Raw genomic sequence first — 26,191 nt, forward strand, 5'->3', positions numbered from 1 at the left:
TGTGATTGGCTGACGAGGTCAGGCTGAATTACTTCCTGTTGAAGAGTTCCTCTTTCCAGGCTCTGAAGAAACTGGCAATACAAACTACTGGAGTCCAACTTTCACTGCTTCGGGAGCCAGCATGTTCTGATTGTGGGACACAACTGGCAGAAGCCCAGCTTTGGGAAAACCAAAGCCCTGAGTTCCACTCCACCACTTACAAGCTGTGCAATCCTGGGCAAGTCACCTCATCTCGCTGGGCCTTAAATGACAATACTGACACAGCTTGTTCCATTATGCAAGGTTGTTTTGCAGATCAAACGAGCGTATGTATGGAAGCAGATTGTCATCAGTCAAGTCCTTCACTGGTCTTGGTTACGGTATGACAACCACAGCCCCAGAATCCTGAGATTCCCATGCAGCTCCGGCTCCATGATCTAAAAATGATGGTTTCTTTACTAGGGTGACCTTATAATTTACCATGCAGATTATGATATTTTGGGGAGTGAAAGGGAGAAGCTCTTTTTTTTTAAATTTTGTTTTTTTATTGAAGTGTGGTTGATTTACAATGTTAGTTTCAGGTGTACAGCAAAGCAATTTAGTTACACATATACATACTTTCTTTTCCAGACTCTTCCCCATTATATGTTATTATAAGAAATTAAATATAGTCCCTGTGCTATATAGTAGGTCCTTGTTGTTCATCTATTTTATATGGGAAGCTCTTAATTACATCAGGACAACAGGTGTGAGCCAGGGCTGACCTGGACAAGCCAAGATAATCGCAAACCACTGTATGCAATGCGGGGAGCAGAGAGGGTTCCGCAGAGGTCGGAAAGTCTCCCGAAAGCCCGCCCCCTCGTTTCTCTGGGTGGTTCAGCTTTAACCTTTCAGCTCCACCTCCTCCTCCACCCTAAGGAAACCACAGAACACACCTGTGGCCTGCTCTGCTGCCGCTTCTAAATGTTCTTACAGGGACATCGTCACAGAATGTGGGGCTTGGAGGGGCTGATTCAGCTTATAGACTGAGTTTCTGTAAGATTCAACCTCTCTGAGCCTCAGTTTTCTTTGTTTTTTTTTTTTTCAAAGGAGAGGGTACTTGTTATCAACCACCTCTCCTTATTTTTTTGGGGGGGGGTGATGTTTTTTTTTTAAATGGAGGTACCGAGGATTGAATTTTTTTTTAATGGAGGTAATGGGGATTGAACCCAGGAGCTCGTTTGCTAAGCATGTGCTATACCACTGAGCTACACCCTCCCCCCCCCACTCCAGTTTTCTTTAAAACGGGCATTTGACTCATGGGAAGATGGAGGATTAAGTGACACGACCCCAGTCACTCATCTGGACAGTGACGGGAGGCAGGGAAAAATCAAGAGCTGACAGGCAGGTGAGGACCTGTTAAGGTGTTATCGAATCCTGGCCTCTGTGCCCCAACACCAAATTGAAATCCGGAGGCAGAATTCTGGGTGAAGCAGAAAGAACAGCTTTGTTTCTTTGCCAGGCAAAGGGGGTCACAGCAGGCTAATGCCTCAAGACTGTAAGCCTGATCTGGGGAGGGGTAGCAGGGAGTTTTATTGCAAGACTCCAAGGAACAGAGCTCCTGATAAACCTCTGTGAACGTTCAGGGGCTGCCTTCTTTCCTCCCTGACACCAGAATGTGCTTTAGTATGAGGGCAGCCATTCTGGGTGGCTGTAATCTAGGTACTTCAGAGAGGAGTGCAGCACAGGATAGGGGGAGGGGTGCGTCCCGGGAGGGCCGCCCAGGGTCCTGCCCCATTACAAGGGAACCTGGGGAAACAACTTCCCCTCAAAACTGAATTCCTTGAAGGGTGAAAAAAGAACTATAACCACGTAGATGAGATCTACGTAAGATTTTTGTTCCTTTTATAATTACCGGCAGATTATCCAGTTTAGAATAACAAGAGCTACTACTTGTTAGTATGTATTGAGTTAAACTTTTTACACACATGATCTTATTCAGTCCCTACCGCCTGGAAATGAGTATTATCATCTTTTACTGCAGGGGAAACAAAGGCTCAGAAACATTTGTGACTACTTCTCCATGGTAATAAATGCCAGAGCTGGGATTTGAATCTAGGTTTTTCCAGCTCAAAGCCAAGTCTCCCCACGCGATGTAACTCAGCTTACCTGCATACCCATCATGTGTCGTGAATTTAAAAGCACACCTCAGTATATTCAATATCTTGTTAGTAGCTTACTGTGAAAAAGACAATGAAAATGAATATGTGTATGTTCATGTATGACTGAGGCATTGTGCTGTACTCCAGAAACTGACACAACATTGTAAACTGACTACACCTCAATAAAAAAATTTTTTTAATTTAAAAAAATAAATAAAAGCACACCAGATGTTTTATTTATTAAGCTAGCTCGTGGGCACGTAAATATTCTTTACTCTTCTTCTAGACATTCCATAATACATTAAAAACAAAAAACCACACGAGAAAAAACAAAGAAGGAAGGAACGAACAATTGAGCAGATCCAAGGACTCAGGGGTTGTCCCCTGCAGAAAGCAGGCACATCCACGTTAACATCCTCATAACCCAGCAGCGCCACGCCGGGCAGGTGAACAGAACTGGCACTATGCCACATTCGCTGTCTGCTATGGGTATTAAGTCATTTATTGTTCATAACTGTCTGTTCTATTATTCCCTGAAACATCTTTTTATTTGTGAAAGAGCCCAGTGCTCCCATAAATACACTCTTTCTTAGAAGGAAGCATTCTTATTAGAAAGATCACTGACTGTCAGAGCCAAAAAGACCTGGATTTGAATCTTCATAGTCCATCCTTTACAGACTTCAAAGTTTTTGCAAGATTCAACCACTCTGAGCCTCAGTTTCTTCTTTACGCTGGGCACATGTGTGCTGCACCTTTCCCATGGGGCTGGTACGAGAATTAACAGAGGATTAAATGAGAAAGTAAGTCCAAGGCACCTGGGGCACTCCCAACTCTGTACTTCCCTTTTTGGTTCAGAAAATATGGTCATTGTACCTGCAGCCTCCTCAGAACTCAGCCCAGGGCCCTTCACCTACAAGAAGCCTAAGAAGTTGCCCCTCCTTCCCACACATCTCCTCTGTGCCCCAGTCACAGGCTTCCAGAGGAAAAGCAATCATGAATAATCCCATTTTAGAGAAAAATCCAATGGTGAGCCTTTAGAAACAAACAAGCTTTACTGAGGTATAATGTACATTATAAAGTCACGTGTACAATAATTTTTAGTAAGTTTAGTAAATTCCAGTTTTAGAATATTTCCATCACCCTGAAAAGTGCTCATCTGCGATCAGTTCTCAAACCCATCCCAGGCAACCTCGAATCCACTGCTCCTGTAGGTCTGCCTATTCTGGGCATTTCCTACAAATGGAATCATGTGGCGTGTAGTCTTTTGCATCTGGCGTCTAGTGCTGAGCATGTTTTCAAGGTTCATCCATGTGCGAGCACTTAAGAGTTTGTTTCCTTATACTGCTGAGCATTATCCCATTATATGGAGAGAACCCATTTTGTTTATCTACCTACCAGTTGGCGGATGTTTGGACTGTTACATTTTCTTTTCAGAACACAGGACTCAAGAATGGTGGATGCTCTGTCTGGGGTTGACAGGCACAAAGTTTATGCCATGGGTGGTCGGTTAGAGACAGTCTCCAAAATAGCTAGAATTGTGTTTGTTTCCTATTTCCAAGTGGCATTTGTCTATGTTCCAGGAGGCCTGGTAAGCCGACTCCACGGGCCGTGTAAAAACAAAATCCACCAACCCACAAAAATGTTTCCTTCTTGACATTTCCCAAAGCTTTGGGAAAAAAGAGCATCATTTTGTTTCTGATCAACTAGCCTCACCCTCTTGATTTGTAGAGAAGGGGAAAAAAATGTAGACCTAGAGAGATAGGGCTTGTCAAAGGAGACATGAGCTAGGCTGCTGTAAACCAGCACGAGAACCCTGTTCTCCTCTCTCCTGGGCACCCCCCCCCATGTAAACTAAGGAATAAATGACACAGGACATAGTCCAGTTTCCACTAGAACTCAGGATTGCTTTGAGTCTTAATCTCCTTGGGCTCTGACTGATCTCCACTCCCACCGGCTGGTACTAATCTGCATGGATGCTGTAGGGAATGCTGGGTAAGGCTGGAGGATAACAGTCATTTTCTTTCAACATTATTTAGAACAAACCTCAGGCCTGGTTTACTACTAAGGCACAGGCATCAGAATAATCTAATACAAAGGAAGGGACTCAGACTGCAGTCTCAGGTTCCCCTCCAGTCCCCTGAAGTCACAGTGTGAGGTCATGCGGCTGATTTGAGGCTGTGGATTCCAGGTCATTACTCCCCAGGACGGGTCATCTACACAACCTGCACTCACCACGTAACCACCCCACTCCGCAGCCTTTCTGTGCACTGCTCACCAAGCCTGGCAGTGACCCTACCCCCTAGGGCAGGTGGACGAGGAGGTGGGAGCAGAGCTTACAGGGTGCTGGTGAGGGGCAGAAAAGGTCCCACACACTCCAAACTCAGGTGATGTGGGCAGATGGAAACAGAAATGATCCACCTGCTGTTTCTACCCTAATGGTCCAGAAAGACCTCCTTCCTTCTGGCTCAGGATGAAAAGAGGAGACAGCTCAGCATCTGGGTCTCTGACCAGCAGGGTAGCAAACCCGGGCCTGAGCGCATCAAGCCAGCAACCAACTTTCCTCCAAAAGCATATAGACTCCAAAAGCATATATACTCCAAAAGCATCTTCCTGCCTCTTTCTCCAGTCTGCCAGACTGATAAAAAGCCAGTCTTCTGTCCCCATCATATTACCTATGCCCCATTACCTAAATTTCCCTTCACCTTCCTTTTCTGCCTGATGTATGCCTATTCAACCTACTAAACTCAGGGGAAACATGGCCGCCTCTGAAGTCCCCTGACTGCCCTGGGCCACGCTGACTGTTGCCATTCTTTGGGTACTGCTGGATCCTCTACATACCATTAGCACAGCTCTCTTATTATTATTATTATTATTATTTTAAATATAGGTACTGGGGATCGAACCTAGGATCTTGTGCGTGCTAAGCACGTGCTCTACCACTGAGCTATACCTTCCCTTCAATAGCAATCTTATTAATTGGAATGAAAGCTAGTTTTGTACAACTGACATGACTCTCTGTGTACCCTGGTACCCAGCCCCATGCATGGTATATAGGATGTGCCCGGCAAATGTGTGCTTAACTAAATGTGATATGCCTTTCCTTCCAGACCTCCGCTTTCCCATTGCAGGAGGATGGGCTCAGGGCGAGGGAGCATAAACCCCAGGTGTTCTCAAAACTCCCAGGGGTAAAGGCCATCCTTCCTCACAGGGACAGGTTTACAGATGGTCATGACAGGTGGAGTGTGTGTTGGGGAGGGGCTGAAGGATCTTGAAAATCACCCAGGGCAGGGAGAGGCCAAAGCTCACGGGACTCTGGCAAGTCTCCAAGAGCAAACAGATGAATCCAACCTTGAGGAACACAGAGGGGGTGGGAGAGAACAGCAGCACCTCCATGGGGCTCCCCTGGCCGGCAGCCCCTGCTCGCAGGCATTGGCTATCTGTGCCCCGGAACAAAGGCTCTCTGTGGCTTTCTCACAGGCAGGTCAGGGCAGGGCCTGAGCTGCTGAAATGCTTCAAGGACAGGTGCACACACCCTCCCGTTCCAAACTGAGCTTTAGTCACTGCAGAAGGGTGGAGATGTACCTATGGGACTTTCCAACTGCTGATTTATTTTTTCATCAGAGGCGGAGCCTTGGGGCACTCAATCAGCTTCAAAAGGAAAACAACAAGCATTAAAACAAAAGCATTATTTCTTTAAACACTCTAATGCTCTTCTAGTAGTGAGGCAGGTGGTTGGAAGCGCAGAGAGTGGTGAGCAGGAGAAAACACCAGGCCTTTGAACCAGCAGGTATGAGTAGCTTGGCCAGGGCTGACCATGTGGGCTTCTCTTTCGCCACACGTAACAATCACTTTGGGCCTTAGTTTCCTCATCTGTATGATGAGGTAATACAAATACGGGCTTCAGAAGGCTGCTGTGGAAATTAAGTAAGATATAAAATGTGCACAGTGCTTATTATCTCAGTGACTGACATGTGGTGAGTTCTCAGTACATGGTTTCCATTCCAATAATTTAACAGGTCAAATGAGGTCTTTCCTGTAACCCTGCAATGATGAATAAAGTCCATTTGAGGATAAAATAAAAGGCTCCAAGTACCCTTGCTTTTTAAGTTCAAGGAACCGATAAACATTGGGGCCAGTCACCCTCCCGTAAGACTGCACTGGTCCAGAATTGGTCTTACTACTAAAGACCATCACCATCATCCCTCCCCACCCTGCCCAAAATCAGTATGAGAGATCTAGATGAGAGACTGTCATTGAGGGTGGTGAGGGTGATGATCAGAGAGATGGGTTATTTCCTCCCCTCACCAAAAAGCAAGAAGGTGAGGTCCTTGCACAGCTTAAAGTCAAGGGGCTAGAGGCTCCAGGAGAATCACTCCAAGTGGTGGCACTGGCACTCTCATGCCCAGCTGGGAATTCTGCTTAGCAGAGACTTGGCAGGTCTGCCTCTTGGCCACCTAAATCTGAGGAAAAGAGCTGAAAGGAGATTGTATAGTGGGGACTTCCAGGTGACAGAAGGCCCGTTCTGTTTACTGCAAGTGTAAGACAGAGCGCACACCTTCCTGCTGACTCCATGGTGGGTAACTCGGGGATCATGAACCTGAGGTCTATGGCTTTACCAGGACCACCTTAGTGTAGGGACAAAAGGGGCCCAGGATGGGTGGGGTATAGCTCAGTGGTACAGCGCATGCTTAGCATGTGTGAGGTTCTAGGTTCAATCCCCAGGACCTCCATTTAAAAAGTGGGGGGGGGGGGGTGTTAGGGGAGAGGGCTGAATCAGAAGGATGGGATGTGAATGCTACCAGCTGGGGGTGAGCTGGAAAGGCTGGTTCAATCTCACAACAGACTACCAAGGCCCTGAGCAGGCAGAGATTCCCGTGCAGGGACAGTGGCAATGACGACTACCCAAGAGGAGGATAGCAACTTCACCATCAGCAGAACACTGCTTTCTCTGATGCTGCTCCAGTCCTGGAGGCCCAGGTGCAGGAATGAGGGAAAGGAAACAAAGTCAAGTCATCACACCTCCATCCCCCTTCAACCTTCCAAAGCCACTTGCACTCGGGGAGCTGGGGGAAAAGAGCTTGGAGTTTGAGACTGAAGTTTAAAAAAGAACAAGACAGGGTCATAAGTAGTAACATAAAACTGTTCAGATAACTGGCACGTGACTGGCCAACACATTAGTGAGTCTCGACCTGGGTGGAAAGATGGGAGTCAACATAGCACCACTGGTGGCAGTTGGTAAACCCACTTCATAGTTATACCCCAGCAACTGATTCCTCAACACACTGGTTACAGTCTGCCTTGTCTGCTCAGAAACTCAGAAGGAATACCTTCCACTCTGGACGAAGGGCTGGGGCTGAGTGTCTCTGCATGATACGCCTCCACAGGCTGCCCAGCATCACCTGAGACAGTGTTCCAGCCAACAAAGGGTTCTAGATCTTTTTTTTTTTCTTTCACCTGTACATGGTATACCTAGATTTTATTCACCTGTCCCCAAAGACACCATGAACGTGAACTCTGAGATCACAGACCTGGGTTCAAATCCTGGCTTTGCTGCCCACTAACTACAGCCTTAGGATGTCACTCATAACTTCTTTAAGCCAAAACCTCTTCATCTGTAACTCAGCCTATTATAAACTCCAACACCAGTTTTAAGAGCTGGAGCAGATGCAGGTAAAAGCCTTGGAAGCACAGTTGGTACTTTTTCATTTAATAATATTTACTGAGTAGATTCTCTATGCCTTAAAGTATAGAGACGATGAGGCAAAGTGGGGGGAGGGACAGGACAAAGAGAAGGCAGGACAAAGGGTAGACAGATGGCAGGGTGGCCAGGGGTCACCTCCAGGCCACATGGGATGGAGCTGGCCTCCCAAGTCCGCATCCCCTAGAGCCCTTTCTGCTAAGCATGAATTTGTAAGGCCCCTGCCGGGGGGGCACAGGCCTGAGATCCAATCCCTCCCAGGAACTAGGAAGTGATTGCCTGCCCCCTACACCGGCACAACAACTCTCTTCCAGGAGGAAGTACCGTGCTCCTTGGAACAGAAATATTCATCTCCCCACCTCTCCACGGAAACACCACAACCAATCCCCATGCTCCAGCATCGTGCAGGCTACGTGCCATTCAACCCAGATCTCATTCGTCCCCATAGAGGACGGCCCACACCCCAGGGCAAGGGAATTCTCCGTGGAAGCTTCTCTCAGAGCTGAGATTAAGGCTGACCATCTGATGGCTGTCTCAGAGATCTCTGGAAGTGGTGTGACTATGCCTGACCTGGGAGAGGCCCAGACTATTAGAGGTCCCACCTGGGGAATCCCAACATGTCCCATTCAGAGACATGACACACCCATGAGACGCCAACAGTGCCCCCACCCCACCAATACTGGAAGAGCCGACAATCCAGAAACATAGCCAGGAAAACCACGTAGCAGAGCAGAGGCAGGGAACAGGCCCTGAACAGATCACATTTGCAAACTTACCTGCTCCACTGGGCCGTGTCCTTCTGCACTGCTCCCTGCCTCCCAGCCGACCACCAGCTTGGAGGCTAACGAGCAGCTTTTCAAAACACAACCACGCTAGGGAAAGGTGGTGTCACCTGAAGCCCAAACGGCTCTACCTGTTCTGGGAAAACTGGAGGCAGGTGCAGCCTAATGAGTTTGGGAGGATGCCGGGGCCGACGGCAGCTGCTTGTATTTACAACAGGAGAGAGAGTGAGTTTCCAGAGTGAGATGTTGCCTGAGGAGGCTAAGAATTCAGACCAGCCATCTCCAGACCAGCACCTAATTGAACAGCCAACCACCAGCACACGCTAATGTGTTAATTAGCCACCAAATTGGAGTTAATTAAAAACTAATCAGGACATCAAAATGGAACATCTCATTCATAAATCATGTGCTTTTTTTTTTTTTTTGAGCTAGGAAAAGTGCTGCTTCTTCTAATAAAAGTAAGAGATAAAGGATTAGGCATTTTTCCCTGGGAACTTGTACAGTTTAAATATGTTCTATGGTTAAGTGTTCTCTCTCCCACAGATAAGGACTGGCTTGATAATTAACTGAACTGCCAGTCGTGTGAATCAAACCAGCGTTATCTGAGTAAGCCCTTCTCAAAGAGAAGCAGCTCGGTCTTCACTGCTCCCTCAGTTTCCTGAAGACACGGCTGGCACGGTTGGATCGGCACTCTTGGAGCGATTCTCTAGGTTGTCAAAAAGTTTGCAGCCTCAAGTGTAGACAAGCATCAAGCTGCCTCAAAACCAGTAAGAAACAAGACCAGAAGAGGCCACCCGCACCCATTGGCTTCACTGTATAAACATCATCAAAAAGTCACAGGTGGGCATTTCTAACGATGAAAGGGCAGCTTCACGGCGTGCTCTGACTCACCTTCGGCAGACAGCCCCTGGATGTTTATCCCCTTAGCTGCCAGGAAATTCAAGCAGGCATCTATGTTTTCAATCTAGGGGGGGGAAAGAAAACAATATACACTCAATAAACGTTCAGCCTCCTCCAGAGCCACCTCTTATTAGGAACAAAGGGCTATGTCAGAGAGAGGGTTCACTGTGCATTCGCTAAGGTTCTCAAAGAGGAAGATGACATGGAGACACCGGATGGATAGATGGATGGATGCAGGTCAGGACTCTCCCTTGTACTCGCAGAGGAAAGGGTTACCTAATGTCCCAACCACACAGTGCCAAAAGTTGAGAGCCTGGCTTGCTCACCGCTGCAAAAATAACCGGGCTGGAATTGGAGCACTAGTGTTGATGACTGTCACCAGTGTTATCCTGAAAACTTGAGCAGCTGCCAGAAAAATGGAGGTGGGGACAAGGTTAGAAGACCCATCCGCCTGCCAGCAGCTGAGAGAAATTTCCAGCCACCACCAAGGAGGTAGGCAGTCAAATATAAAATGAGTGAATGGGAATTTCAGCAGGAATCTGGGTAGTGTTAACTCACAAAATTCTCAGGATGGCAGGCATTGCAGAGGACCAGGGAGAGCTGGAAACTCACCAAACCCCTCTGTCCTTTGTGTCTGCTGTGGCAAAAAGGGACCTAATCCCACCAGGGTCTGGGAGACCTCCCAGGCTTTCCAGGGCTGATGCTACGGCCAAAGGCAAGTTCACATCCAGCCCTCAGGAAAGAACAATTAGGTCATTCCCAAAGGTCTGATTTGACTTCAGTTGTCAGGGCTAATTATTTTTTGGTCTACTGGAAAATGTTCGGGCTCCATTCATGTCAATGGTGACCATAAATAAAAGAAATTGCTTTTGACTTGGCACAGGGATCTTTGAAATTCACACAATCTGCATTTCACAGTGGAGATTTTCCTCATCTCCACCCCCATCCCCTACCCCCAACCTGCTATCCTAGGCTCTACCCACATGTTCATGAACTCAAACCACTATTGAACCCATAGGGCTGGTTTTGAACTAATAAATGACTGCCCTGAACAGTGTACTTGTGCCCATTCTCTTTCCCCTTTCTCAAACAAGATCCTGGTGGCTCCTTCATAGCCACAGAGGGTGAAGTGTCTCCATTTTAAAAGCCCTACTTTTTTTTCAGTTGGAGTCTAGTTGATTTACAATGTTGTGTTAGTTTCTGGTGTACAGCATAGTGGTTCAGTTATACATACATACCCTTTTTCATATTTTTTGTTATAGTTTATTATAAGATATTGAGTGTAGTTTCCTGTGCTATGTAGTAGGACCTTGTTTTATATATAGTAGTATCTGCTAATCCCAAACTCCCAATTTATCCCTCCTCCCTTTTTACCCTTTGGTAACCATAAGTTTGTTTTCTGTCTTGAGTCTATTTCTGTTTTGCAAATAAGCTCATTTGTACCACATTTTAGATTCCATATATAAGTGATATCATATGATACTTGTCTTTCGCTGTCTGACTTACTTCACTTAGTATGATGATCTCTAGGTCCACCCATGTTGCTGCAAAAGGCATTATTCCATTCATTTTTATGGCTGAGTAATATTCCATTGTATAAATATACCACAGCTTCTTTATCCAGTCATCTGTCGATGGACATTTTTAGGTTGCCTCCACGTCTTGGCTACTGTAAATAGTACTGCTGTGAACACTGGGGTGCATGTATCTTTTTAAATTAGAGTTTTCTCCAGATATCTGGAGTCACATTGTTGGAACATATGATAACTTAAGAACTCGAATTTGAGTAGAGTCTGCTCCAAGGCAGTCTTCTTCAAGTTCATGTCCACCGTGCCCTGATATCTGTCATTTTCCTCCTCTGCTTCCAAACATGTTAAATTAAGCTCTTCACAGTCTTCACAGCTTCCAAACATGTTAAATTAAGCTCTGGGACACCTGAATAAAACTGCATCCAGATTTAAAGAATCCACTCAACCCTGAGATTGAGGTCGCTCCAACCTTGCATTTTTTAGCTCAGGTCCCCATCTCTTTCCCAGCTCACCTTCTAGGATCCTCATCTGGGAGACATTTTTTCATCTTTAGAAAAAGGGCCAGAATGCAATTTCCTGTACATGAAATAAATACTGATACTATAGGTTAGGCCTGCCACCATCGCAGAAAATCATTTCTTACAAAGAGGGAGGAAAAAATGAGACAGCTTTGAACTTTCCTTTCTTCTTTCCAGCACAGGATGACTGACAGTGACAACCAGGTGCTACCACCTTGGAAGGTGGGTTGTGGGGGCGGAGGTGAGCAAAGAAGGAAGAGAATGGCTGGGAGGACCCTGTGGAAGGTATTCCAGAGCAATTGGCTTCCGTTTGTAATAAAAATCATCTCTCTCAGTGAGAAAATATCAGTCCTCATTTCTGGTACTGTACACAGTGGTAAGATACCAAAACCACTCAAAAGGACTTGTGGCTCCCACACAAAGGCACTAGGTATTTAAATCATGGTAAAATGATAAAATTCCTTTTCTACCATTTGTCTCTTCCTATAATCCTATCCCACTTCTTTTAATGTAAAGTCTTGCAAACAGCTCATAAGGGAAGCTCTGGCAATTGTACCCCCATGAAAAACAAGAAAAAGAAAAAGTGACCACCCCTGAATCTATTAATGCAAAATCAAAAATAGTGCACTTGATGTTTCTCCCAGGAAGTGTCACAGAGCTGGGCGGACACGGGTAGGTTAAGTTTTCTCAGCAATAGTGTGGCAATGTGACGCTGGATGATTAAAAAAAAACAAAAACAAAAACCAAAAAACGGATACCTACCAACATATCTTAGAAAAGCACTGCTCTACTACAACACTGTGATTCTATAGAACCTTCCTTCCAAGGAGCATAAAGTGCATTTCCTTGTCACATTTATGGAGCATTCAATGTATGTAGCATCATTTAAAGTCTGGGGTGATTTCTTCCTGTAAGGTTAGCCTTGTGCATTTCAATTCATCCTTTCTTTATAAATGTTATATATTCTATTAAAAGGCAGGAGGAGGCGGATAATTATAGATACATTAGCTCGAATACTTCCTCTTGTTGTTGATTTTCCAAAGTCCTACCTTTCTGTCAATGAATTTCGTAATTTAGATCAGTAGTTCTCCACTGGGAAAGGAAGACAACAATTTTGCTCCGCAGGGGACATCTGGCCAAGTCTGGCCACATTTTGGCTTGTCACAACCCTGAGGGGAACTGGCATTTGATGGGGGAGAGGCCAAGGATGCTGCTCAACATCCTACAACTCAGTGAACAGTTCCCTCACAACCAAGGAATTATCCAATCCCAAATGTCAGCAGTGCCAAGGGTGAGAAACCTGAGTGACGTGATTCTTTTAATCACTCATTCAATCAACGTGATTGTGCAGATGTCTGGTCGGTGGCAGGCACTGTGCTCGATTCTTTTGACAGTGGTGGTCCAGAGTCCTCCTCCCTGTCCAGGGGCCCACATTTACCTAATCCTTCTCTATAGGGTCCACAGAGCCATTTCGCACAGCACTCCCCCCACCCCACTCCCATCCACTTCAGGAGAATCCGAGCATATAGACAAGGCAAGCATTAGGATCTCCCTCAACAGTGGGGAGAGGAGGCCCAAGGGCACCAAGAATGCTTCCTCCTAGAGAGGAGATGGAACACGGAACACTATCCAGATGGCCAGACTGCACTCCCAGAAAACGTGAGACCTGAAAATAAGAACTCGGGTCATCACTGAAAAGACGATTCCTAAGACCGCCAAGTGCCTTGAATTTTTCCCTCCACCGTGAATTCTCTGCTCACAGAAGGAGTTCAAAAAACATTCCTCAGGTTTCAAATCCATGCTTTAATAATGTTCCACTAAGGTTAAGAATCACTCCTGACACGGCGGCCAAGACCCTTTTCATCTGCACCCCAGGAAGAGTGCAGGGCTGGGAAGCAGCACAGGGTCAGATGTGGATTCCAACCTCCCGCTTCACTTGGAATGAGATCAGAAGGGGAGAGTGTTTCTTTGATCCAGGCTCTCTTGTGATTCCAATTCACCTTAAGGTTTTCTTGTAAATACAGGTAAACAGCCTATCTTCCTGGACCACTGAGACTGCAGCCTCCCACCACATCCCTTGAGGGGATGGGCCAGTGGCAGGAGCCTGGCACTCATCACAGCACAATGAGGTCCTAGCGCCCATCTTTAATGAGGTTCACAGCTCATGTGGGGTCCAGACACATTGTGAGAGATGAGGATCCTGTTGAAGTTGGGACGCAGAGGGAAAGAAAAGACTCTTCACCAGCAAAGTATGTAAATACAACCAGAGTTTTTCATTAACACATAGCGGCCAATATAAACTACTTTCCAAAATTGGCTGAAAAAATCTGTGCAAAGTCTGACATTCCAGTGTTGCTGAGAGGCACTGGGTGAGAAGATTGTTGTAGCTGCTGTCATAGAAATGGGTCCAAGAGCTCTGGGATCAAGTTCCTGGAGTTTGACGTGTTAGTTGGGGTGGAGGCGGGAAGCCAAGAAATGGGACTACAGCAGGGCTTGGAGACCCTGGGAGCAGAAAGGAGCAGGATGGGGAAGGGGGTGGAGTACGGGGACAGACCAAAACAAGGACGCACTTCCCAGGGTTTCCTTTTGTCTGGGGCTATATGTGGCCTCCACCCTGTGCAGTCCGTGAACCCCCGAGACAGAAAGGCTACGATTAAGCCTTCCTCCCACTCTCAGCCAAGATCTCCATCCCAAAGTTGAATAGCTTCTCAACAGTCCCTAAACTTTAGATCTGCAGGGCAACTTTCATGGACCATGTATGTTGAGCCCACGCCTCCCACATTCAGAAGTACATCTCCGCCTAGGACGGGCAGAGAGCAAGGAGAATCAAAACAAATGGCAAACAACTGGAAAGAGAAGGGAGGGGGGAGGCAAATGGAAAACTTCACATTTCAATCATGATTAAGGCCAGGCTGGGTCTCATGATAACATAAAATATGCAAACCTCAGATGCACTGCTGTGTATCTCCTCGGTAGCTTAGAGACTGATCAAGTACCATCTGTTGTGGCAGTTGTCATGGTAGCATTTTTCTCTGAATACCAGCGTAGCTGAGTGCAAAGTACATGAAAATGATTAATGCAGATGAAGACCATCTCTACCAGCGCCATCCACAGCACAGGGGGAGAGGGGGCCCTGGGCACACCACTCATAAATGGGGTGCTAGTTTTTATGAGTTTGGAGTTTCTCACCAGGCCCCTTGGAGATCTCCAGCTTGAGAAGATGAATTTGGGAGGGGGAGGCAAACAGATGCTGCATTCAAGTCAGGCATGGTTACCGCCATTTAAAAAAAAATTCATGAAATACCTAGCGCTTAGGTAGTGGGAGACCTGGACCCCAGACAAGGCTGAGGAAGAACCTGCAAGTTCTAGGGACTTTAAAAGCACAGTGTAGCAGCTTCTCGAGTGTCCTGTCAGCTCAAGCAACTTCCTTCCAGGAGTGTGTGTGATCCTCACACCTGATACTCTACTTGTCTACAAAAATAATCATCATCTATCCATTCACTTACCCATTTCTTAGCCCATTATTTACTGAGCACCTTCTGGGTGTCAGGCAGTGTGTTGGCACTTGGTATACAGTCGTGAATAAAAGAGACATAATGCCTGACCTTGTAGAACCTACACTCTGATGGAGGGGAACTGGCGTAAATAAATAGTACACCGAGAGCATCTGTCATGTGCTAAAGGACCTGATCTAGCCTGGGGGATGGATGGGGAGTCAGGTAAGAATTTCTTCAAGAGATAGCAAGTTGGTCCACAGAGACAGGGCTTCCTGTCTGTTCTGTTCACTGATGAAGCCCCAAGCACCTAGAGGAGTATGGGGAGCATCGTAAGTATTCAGGAATGTTTGTTGACTGAAGAGAAATTTGAGCTGAGATGTAAGAGTGAGCTGGGCACCTAGAGTGGGGAAGAGAAGAACGCAGCCATCATAGGGCACCTAAGGCTGCAAAGCTTCCACTTGGGACGCAGCGTAGCATGTTCTGGGAACCAAACGAGAGTCAAAATGGTTGGAGGCCAGTGTGCAAAGGAGAAGAGCAATGCGAGAGGACATGGAGCCAGAGCAGAGCACGGGGCCGTATTCAGAAGCTGATGTGGAAAAGCAGAGAAGGGTCCTTCCTGCTCTTAGGGAAGCCTTGACACCCCATGACCATGGCAACGGCAGCAAGGCCAAGCCCTTCTGGTCTGAAAGCTGCAGGATGGGCTATTTTGCTGCAGGGACGGCTCCAGCAGCATCTCCAAGGTGGGGCTCCAGTGACATCCAGGCTGGGAACTGAGATGGGGAGGGATGGGAAGGGCAGGGAGGCATCTGTGGTCACAAGTACTAGGAAGGTCTGTTTCCTTTCCAACAGGTCTCCAAGTTCCTCTGCCCCTTTGCAACAATAAAAATAGAATAGAAGGAAAAAAGAAAAAGAATTCAACCACGAAACCAAACCAAAATGCACTTGGGGAACTACCCTCCCAAATGCGTGACTCATCAGTGTCTGTCTCTTTTCCTCTGCCTTCCGAGGGGCCACGAACTGATGCATGACTGTCCAGCTTCCCTTTTTCCTCCACCTTTGTCAGTGTTGGGGTCCAGCAGCATCCTACGGTCACGTGGCTCATGGACCACAGTGCGGTCCTGGCACACCACTACAGGACAGAGCAGGCAGGGCCCGGACACTGTAGTTTTCATTTTAGAAGGGGACTCCAGAAAGAGGGAAATGTATGGTGGTGTTTCAAATTCTCCTAGGCAGGGAAACATTCAAAGCATCTTCCCTTGTGAGCCCCACAAGCTACCACTTGTTTGGTGGATGCACAAAGCCATCTATGTCCAGTAGTATACGGGGCTCCATACCCTCGTCGCAGCTCTGGCCATTCAAGCACCAGAGTTTTCAGAAGCTCATGTCTAGCTCCCTTGGTGGCTGTGAAACAAAGTTTAGGACTGTGGGACTCAGGGGCTAGCAGGGCTTCAGTCCCTCTCTCAGTCTGTTTCTTGTGTTGCTTTAATGCCTTGCCTGGCTCCTTCCTTTAATTTGGCAATGTTACCCGCCTTATCTTGTATGATATTTATAACTCTGGCTTTCCAAGATGTTGTCAAGAATTCCATTTTAGAAAAATTTTATAGGAGTCTCTGCTGTTACAGCAAATGGGTAAGTCCATATGGACACAAAAAAAGTTTCTCTAGAGGAGGAAAAAACTTGAAAAGAAGAATCTCAAATTCCTCCAGTGACTATCTTTTCCCACTTTGCTTCCAACTGCCTAGAATGTTCCATTTCCCTATCATTTTCTGACTTCTCAATTTTTCCCTTGAAACAAAGAGAGACCTGGAAGGGGGGTTGTGGCTAAATTCTAGAAGTCAGTCCTGACTCTGGAGGCTCCCAGAATAAATGCTTACCACCGAGCTGTGCAGAGGATCGGCGTTTGGTCATGGTAGTCATCACGAGGTGGGAAGTGCCACTGGGGATCAGCACCCCCAGAAAGGCCCGAAGGACGCCTCTGTACGTGCTCATTCAGGATGGCATTCTGCACATGAGTTCTCCTGCTACAACTTCAGAGCAACCATCCCTAACTTCCTAGCACTCCCTAAAGAATTATTCCAAGTGGACGCCTTCAAGTTACGAGCTGGACACAAATGCTAAAAGGGGAGTGACTGGGGCCAAGGAGTGACATTGACACGGTGAACACAGGCTTTGGGGTCAGACAAATCTGGGTTCCTATTCTGATTCTGCCATTTACTGAATTATGATCTTTTGCAAGTTACCTCAGTGCCCTGATCTGTAAAATGGGCTATTACAACACCTACCACACAGAGTGGTGGTGGTGATTACACCAGAGGTTATGGGTGTGGTACTTAGTAAGCCCCCAATAACTAGCAGTTTCTGTTATGTGCTGCCATTTTTGATATGAATGTCCCTGGGGAAAAGCGTTCAAGCCATGACATGCCAAAAGCTGTGTCTGGGGCTGGCCTCCGGCAAAACAGAGAATTAGACAAGTTTATCTGGTCTGCCTCCCATTCTTCCTTCTGGGTTCTCCTCTCCATCACCTGATGCCATGCCTGCCTCTCAGTTCCTCTCTTGAAAAGACGGTGATAAACCAATTCACACCAAGGCAGAAGGGCCTGCCACTGGCCTCCCACGTGTTACCTATCTCCCCAGTGGAACTTGGATTCCATCAGAATCATTAGGGGACAGTATCTGTTGAAAGAACTCAGATTTTGAACTTCACACCAGATTCTGGTTTCCTTAGAAACTACCCACAAGATCCTAGGAAAATTATTAACGGCTTCAACCCTCATATTCGTCATCTGTAACATAGGAATGCTGGTAACGATCTCATAGTGTTACTGTACTACGTAGAGTAGATGGGGTGACATACGTCAAGGGTCTGGTACTTTACATAGACCTTTAAAAAGGCTCTTCACACAACCCCATAATGGCAGAGTACTAGATACCCATGGCATCTCCTGAGAGTGGAAGATCATCCGGAGTTGTGAGACACTCTGAGACTTAGCTAAATTATACGACACTATACATAGCACAGCCTCTCTACGAATAGGCTCCTTGAAGCCACAATTCATTTTGGCCCTGTTAGAATCAGTGCTTTCTGTCCAAAATGCTTTCTGGTCAGTCTCCTCTGCAAAGTTACATGGGAAACTAAGTTTTAGACAAGCAGTTTCATTAAGAAGAATCAAATATTTTTGCAGAAAACTTTGGCTTTACCTATAAAGAAGGATACCAACACAGATTCCAGCCTTTGACAAGAGAACCCTGACTTCTGGACCCTAAACATGTGGCTGCGTCTTGAACCAACAGGGAAGAGCGGTGCTTGTCAGAGAATTTCATCCAGGGAATAACTGGGAACCAGTCACCTCATTCATTCCCGGAAAAGTGATGACTGAATATTTACTCTGTTCTAGGCCTTGCTCTAGGGGAAAGGGATCCAGTGGTGACAAGACAGTGTGGTCCTTCCCTCATGGAACAGAGAGCCTTCTGAGCAAAGGCAGGCTCTAAGCAAGTCCCAGCCCCCTGCACACAGGTTACAAAGGGGATAAGGGCCAACTTATACCAACAGCTCAGCTACTCAAAAGCCTGACACCTGATTCACTCTTTTGAGAAGGTCTAGGTTCTTTTTGTTTCTTTGCTGCATTTCTGTACTTACACCCATAAGCCACCACAAAGTCTTCAAAAGGCAGCAGAACATAAGTGCAAAATAAAGCAAAACAGTGGATCCTTGATATACCTCGAGTACAGTGAAACCTCAGTTTTGGAGATGCCACTAGAATCGATCGTTTTACCCCCAAAACAAACCCACAGAAAGGAACGGGGTAATGGGAAGTAACTTGTAGATCAAGGCCAAGAGCTGCACTTGGTTCACTAGCTTGGCGCCCAGTCCCCTCACCCCAGCCTGTGAAATTCAGGTTTGTGGCTCAGCCGATTGGCAAATGTCTGAGGCTTATGGTTCTTCTGGGTTGCTCATGAGTGGTCGATCCATGGACCCCTACCCTGCAATTCCAAGGACAGCATGATGCACCAAAGTGCAAGATGCATCCTGGCAGCACTGATTCCCAGGAAAGCAAAGCCACGCAGGTAAGTTTCAATGCTTTAATACTCAAATTCAGAATCCTGCAAGCCTTTGGCTCTCTCACTGTAATGACAGCTAGAAGGAAGCTGACAACTCTGTTATCTTCTCCCTGCATATATCACCTGCAGTGTTCATTTCTGCAGGATTGTAATTCAAAAATTGTCATTGATTCCACTCCAATCCCAAATGCTGCTAGCAGTTATCATATGCCGGGCATAATGCTTGGACCTTTCACAGACATTACAGTTCAATCTGTTTTTTAAATTTCAAAAGTGGTTTGTAGGTATGGCTCAAGAACTGAGCCTGAATTATAGCCTCCTAGTAAACATTAGTATTTAATTTGGGAGATTTTGCAAGTGGTACACAAAATACATCAAGAACCTAGATTTCACCAATAGTTACAGATTCTAAAATCTGCAATCAAGGCAAAGAGCTACTTGCCAACCAATCAAAAATTATATGAGATTTAAAATCATTAAGAATATTATCCAAAATTAAAATGACTCTCAGCTCTTCTTATTGCCAGAGCCAGAATGTCAGAGACATGGTCAAAGCCCCTGAAAGAGGAGAGAGACGAGACAAGGAAGGTCATAATCACAGGATATCCTGGCGCTTCCCAAGGCGACAAGATCCCTAATGCACCTGTGAAGAAATGGTGACAACTCCTAGCTTGCCATATAGTGCTAATCTCTGCTACTATTTCCAACCTTGTCAAGTATTGGGTTGAACCAGATAAAAATGCCATTTTTGTGGGTAGAAAGGGGTTAAATACTGGCCATTTCATATGTACTACCTATTTTCAATATATTAGGAAAGATACCTACCCCTAAAAGCTAAAACTACACTGCCAGGTGATGAGAAAAATAGAGCAATTTACAGGCACTGATAAAACATCAGTAAATTCTGAAACTCAGAATCAAATTTCTGTAAGTGTCTCTCAAAGGAATCTCACAAGACTGATCAAGAAATATGTATGTGGGTATATATATATATATATATATATATATATATATGTATGTGTGTGTGTATGTATGTATACATATATTTTATACATATTTTATATATTATATAAAATACAAGTCAGAAGAAACAGTCCATCCACAGGCTAACTCCTTAAAAGCCCTTTGCTTTAGTTCTATAGAATTTCTCCTGCACGATCCCCTTAGAGAAGCAGGATGAGGCCAGGGGAAGGCTTTCATTCCAAGCTGATTTATCTCAAAACTTCACATAAAAGGCAAGCACTAGTCACCCTTCACAACAGTAAAGGGAAACCCAGGTCACATGCCCCTCTCCTCTCCTCCTACCTTCTGGTCCCTCCAGGGGAAAGTGTGAGAAAGATGAGATTCTGGTCAGGTTCTGCCACCCTATCCAACTCTGCATGCCTGTTCCCCTGTTCACACCAATGGGGTAATCTACTATGTAGGAAAAACCAGCTCATGTCACAGTGTCACCATCTGCACTGTGACCGAAGCCATTACTAAGAGGAAATTTTAATGGAGGAGAGGGAAATTGAGGGTTTTCCAGGACCAGAGGTTAGGTCTGGGGAACCATGGGTTTCTCAGAGCTTCTTGGCTATCTTTGAACAAGGTACTTAATCTCCCCAAGCTTCACTTTTCTTTTCAGTAAAATGGGGTAAATTATCCCTTTCTTGAAAGCCTATTGACTCCTCCCAAGAAACTAATATTTACAGTCTTAGAAAACACAAAACACTGGGTTAAATTCTTTTCCACATGTTATTATTTCAGTTCATTTTTACCACTAACAAAGTAGATATTATCATCACTTTCCAGATGGGGAAATGGAGGGACAGAGTGTTTTAAGTGCCTTCCTAAAATCACAGTTATTAAATGGCAGAGTTGGAATTCGAACACTTGCTGGAAAGTGTTTTGTAAGCTATAAAGCCTAGACAAACTCGGGACATTAACAACCAAACAGCAAGAGCTTCACTGCTATTGAGGAGAAAAATGACCACCTTGTTTCATCCTTTTCCTGGCCCTTCAGTAGTGAGTCAAGGCAAGTAATCAACCCATTCCAAACTAAATCCAATCTTTACATCAGAAAGACAAAGGGCACTTCACAGAGGAAAGAGTGATTTCTCCCACATCCTTTTGGACATGCTTTATGGATGATACTTACGTTCTTTTACAGTGTTTGAAATCTTCTAGAGCAGGAAGAGTTTTAAATCAATATAAACATTACAGGCATTATTTTGGTGTCAAAATACTCCCATAACAGGGATTTTTCAAACCACCATTTGCCAGTGCTTAGGATTCCTGAGGAAGTTCATGTAAGTTCTTATAAGAATATGATAGTTTGGGGATCAAAACGCTCAAATATGTGCAGGGACAGGCAGGTAAAAACTAAGTAAAAGAAGGTGGGTATAAGACAATAGGGGATGGTGGGGAGTCTGACTAAAACAGCAGACACTCACCTAAAGGGGGCAGCTGCTACCCAGTTTTAGCCAATTTTTTCCTGTGGGGTGCCAACTCATTATTGCCCCCTTTTTTTTTTCCTAAAAAAAAGCCAGAAAATCTTTTTTTTGTGAAGCTCATTGATTTTCATCTAACTGCTGGCAACTGTTTAGTTTTTGTTTTAAAAGGTCTTCTGGGACCTGAACTTAGCTTGTTGGTCACTGTCCTCCATCCTCTGCTTAAGTGAGCACACTGGCATTCATCTACTGACCAGTTCCCAACACACAGATGCCACAGGCTAACTAGCTATGCCTCACCAAACTGCCAACAGGAACTCCTAGCTAAGTTCTGGTTCATGGAAGGAAAAACCCCAAAAAACAAAAAACAAAGATGATATAAAAAACACCACTTTGATGCTAGGCTGAAACATACGGACTCCATGAAGACATATGCAGGGAAGTGGATCCAAGCATGAAGCCAGATGGCTTTTATATAAACCACCATCTACATGGGTATAAATCACCATCCAATTTCTCTTTCAACTCAAGAAGATCTGAAGCTATTTCCTCCCTACCCATCTTCATACTTGCTAAGCTCCTTAACCTTATTGAGCACATGTTGCCACTCATAATGCCTCAGTTTCAAAGTAGGTACAATGGGAATTTCTTCAGTAAACATTCACTGAGCATCCACCAGATGCCAGGCGGTAGGGACAGATGAGACCCCTTGCCCTCAAAGAAGTTAATGTCTGGTGGGATACAGGTGGTTGAGGACAACGTGCTAAAGGATTATCACCTCGATTTTTCAATGGAGGAAACCAAGGGTCACCAAGGTTAAGTGAGCTGGAAGAGACAGAGAAGGCACTTGCAGATTCCAAGACCACGGCCACGAACACAATTCAGATCCTATCAACTTAGAACACACTGTAGTTCTCAGACATGAGGATATCTAAGGCATCCTCATATTTCCAAAAAGTAAACTGATGGGCTCATTTAAAATATTTAGTTAAACCTTATTGTGGTGATCATTTCACAATATACACAAATGTTGAATCATTATGCTTGTACACTTGATACTAATGTGAAGTTCTGTGCCAATTATATCTTAATTCAAAATAAATTTAGTTAAATTTAAATAAATCTTTCAGAGAGACAGTTCATTTTAAACATTTTAAAGAACTCTGCAAACTGATAGATGTTAATGTATGCTTGCACAGGTTTATCCCCAAGACTTTTCTTACTCAACTCGAAGGCAAGGTTGGCAAAGTGAGGCCACCAGCCCAGCAGCATCAGCATCACCCAAGAGCTTCTTTAAAATGCAAAGTCTCAGCTTCTCCCTAGACCTGCCACATCAGAAACTCTGCAGGTGAGACCAGCACTGTTTTAACAAGTCCTCCGGGTGATTCTCCCGCACGTTAAAGCTGAAGCAGCACCGGTTGACGAGATTTTGCCAACCAAACCTTACTTCCCATATTAATGAAAATTACCTGTCATCGTGATGTCACTTCCACACACCTTCAGAACGAAGTGAAAATATAAAACTGAGAGAGGAGAGACTGGATAGGGGAGAATTTCTTGGCATAGGATGGCTCAAGTTTTTTGAGAGTATGTACAAGTACACAGTATATGTGATATATTAAAATTTGAGGAGTACCATCACCCCACTCTCTGGGAAGCTCCTGGAGGGCTGGACCATTTTTGTTTAGCTCATTCACCTAAGAAAGATTAGCTGAGTACTTCCAATGTAAATAGCACTAGGCCAGGCCTGGAAATGTGGAGATTTTTACTGAAATAAAAGATTAAAAAAAGTGGGGAGGGTATAGATCAGTGGTAGAATGAGTGTTTAGCATGCACGAGGTCCTGGGTTCAATCCCCAGTATCTCCATTAAAATATAATAAATAAATAAATAAATAAAAAAATAAATAAATAAATAAATAAATAACCTAATCACCTCCCCTGCAATTTTTAAAGTAAAAAAAAATTTTTAATAAAAAATTAAAAAAATATGCTACACATACTACCAAGCTTTGATGTGACTACCTAGTGTATAAAATATGGGAAATCTCTCAGAAAGTGTGCTTTTTAAACATCTTATTAATTACCAGGCAAACACACACCAATTGGGGAGCATAGTCCCTACTCATGAGCTTATATTCACATCTAAAATACCCGGTATCCACTTCTAAATACTAGATAAAATGGCCTTCACTGCTCAGTAGCAGAGGCAGCCCACAGTATGGGTGCAGCCCTAGAAACTAAATGTGGATTTCTGTATTCCCTACACTTGCAGGCAATGGCTTGTGGTCAATGTACAGATGGAAAACTCTGAAGTGTTCTATCAAGGGAGGCAACTTCCAGCCCACTCAGAAACCAAGGGGCTCACAGGAGCAAAATGAGCCTCCGCTGTAAAGCCCAAAGAGCTCTCCTCCCGTCTAATACAGTTAGAGTCCTCCACTTGACGCCCAGAGCACATTAGTTTCCTATTGCTGCTTTCACAAATTACCACAAACTTTAGTGGCTTAAAACAACACAGAGTTATTATTTTACAGTTCTAAGGGGTCAGACGTCCAAAAGCAGCATCAGTGGGCAAAATCAAGGAGTCAGCAGGGCTGCCCCTATTCTGGAGGCTCAGGGGGAGAATCGGTTTCCTTGTCTTTTTTAGCTTTTGGAGGCCACCTGCGTTCCTTGGCTCATGGCCCATTCTTCCATCTTCAAAGCCAGCCAAATAACATCTTCCAGCCTCATTCTCTCTCATTCATGCTCTTTCTTTTTCCCTCCCTCTCTCCCTCTCTGACCCTGCTTCCAGGGTCACATTTTCTCTCTCACCTTCCTGCCTGTCTTAGAATGCTTGGGATCCCACTGGGCCTGCCCAGGTAATCCGGGATAATCTTCCTATCTCAAAATCCTTAACCTAATCACCTCCGCAGAGTCCCCTTTGTCATTTAAGAGACCATATTCATAGGATTGAGGATTAGAATGTGGACATCGTTGGGGGTCCATTGTTCAGCCTACCATACTTTTTGAGTATGAAAAACCTTTCCAATGCACAAGTCAATAGTTAGGAAATATATGACTTGTAAACAGGGGAGGAATAATGGTCTAATAATATGCTCTCTTCATGAGCCAGGATGATGCCAGTGTTTTTAACACCATCTCTCATTCCTCCCTGACAACCTTAGGTGGCAGCTTCCATAGTAAAGGGATACCCCTTTTACAGAGGAAGAAGATTTTCGGTAACTTGCCCAGCACACACGCTCAGTATGTGAGACCCAAGTCTGCCTGATTCCAGAGTCTGTGCTTATTTTTCTTTACCCCAGATCTCCTGCCCGTGACGCAATGCCTCAGCCTAAAGCTCTACCCTTACCTTCACGAGGGGCTAGCATTACATATGTAATTTTTGTACCTCCATGTCAATCGTTTTTCCTTCTCCAATCTATTTCCTCAAATGCAGACTAGCATAAGAGTTAAGGGAATGGATTCTAGAGCCAGGCCTGCAGGGTTCAAAGCCCAGTCTGTTACTTATTAGCTGTGTGACCTAAGGCAAGTTACAAAACCGCGCTCTGCCCCAGTTTCCTCATCTGTGCAATGGAAACCATAAAAGTATCTGCTCTCATAGTTTTATGAAGATAAAATCAGTTATAACATAGATAAAATGTCTAAAACATTGTTCCACTACTGTGTAAGCACTTGTATTATTATTATATAAAATATACTACGCTAGTAGTATATAAGCATTTGCTATTATTATTATATAAAAACCTAGACAGAATTAGGCACAAAGGCAATAACCTAGGCTCCACAGCATGAAGGGAAAAGGACGACAGCTTCCTTAACAGGACTCACATGCGGCCCCCGGCAGAGCACAGCTGATGGCACCAGAGTCAAAGTTCCCCACACCCTTTAATGGAATTAAGAAAACATATTTCTCACTTCACAGGGCTGTTATGAGAAGAAAATGAGTTAAAACATGTAAAGCATGAAGAACACTGGTTATCATTTTTATTATCAATGTTAATCATCTCTGGCAGTTGTTTGGATGCCAAAAAAATGCTTACCTCTTAGAACATAACAGAACTCAGTAAACGAAAAATTAGCTGCAAAGTCCTATCTGGGTCCTCTGGATTAACCAAGGAAGAAAGGAATTAAAAAAGGAAAGATATTTCTAGAATAGTGCTAAATATCCATTTCTTAAACCCAATAAAGAACTTCCTAGTGAACACCCAGTGCTCAAATCACTGCTCAGTGGAAGATAATGGTACTAGAATAATGGTATGTTACAATTCTCTAGCCCCATGGACATGTCCAGGCCAGCTCTCTCTTTGGTCTTTCCATTTGTCCGTCTATCCATCCAACATTTATTAAACACCTACTATATGCCAGTCATCTAAGTGATAGGTGCTTAGATCCTCAGCTGAAAGTCATGGCATCTCCTTCAAGAGGACAATTCAACAAACCACCACAAAGAGCTTGTTATGAGACATGCAGGCACAGGACACCTGGGGACACTAGGGACACCAGGCACACAATTATCTCAACTACTTGAGGTAACAGTTGACCTGAATGTTAAAGGTCACATTACCCAGGTGAGACAATCATCAGGTCTTCCTGGCAGACTGGACAGTGTGCATCCAAGTATAAAGACATGAGAGTACAGGGCCCTCTTGGGACACCCCAAG

General features: G+C 45.0%; 1 protein-coding gene across 1 annotated transcript in view; it reads right to left on the reverse strand.

Moving 5' to 3' along the window:
* Positions 1 to 26,191, reverse strand: part of NAV2 (neuron navigator 2) — a 365,374-nt gene that overhangs the window by 212,211 nt on the left and 126,972 nt on the right. Inside the window, 1 exon segment of the mRNA XM_032488868.1 lies at positions 9,492 to 9,564. Within this exon segment, the coding sequence (XP_032344759.1) occupies positions 9,492 to 9,564 (73 nt within the window).

The sequence above is a fragment of the Camelus ferus genome, chromosome 10, assembly GCF_009834535.1.
Source record: "Camelus ferus isolate YT-003-E chromosome 10, BCGSAC_Cfer_1.0, whole genome shotgun sequence".
Lineage (NCBI taxonomy): Eukaryota > Metazoa > Chordata > Mammalia > Artiodactyla > Camelidae > Camelus > Camelus ferus.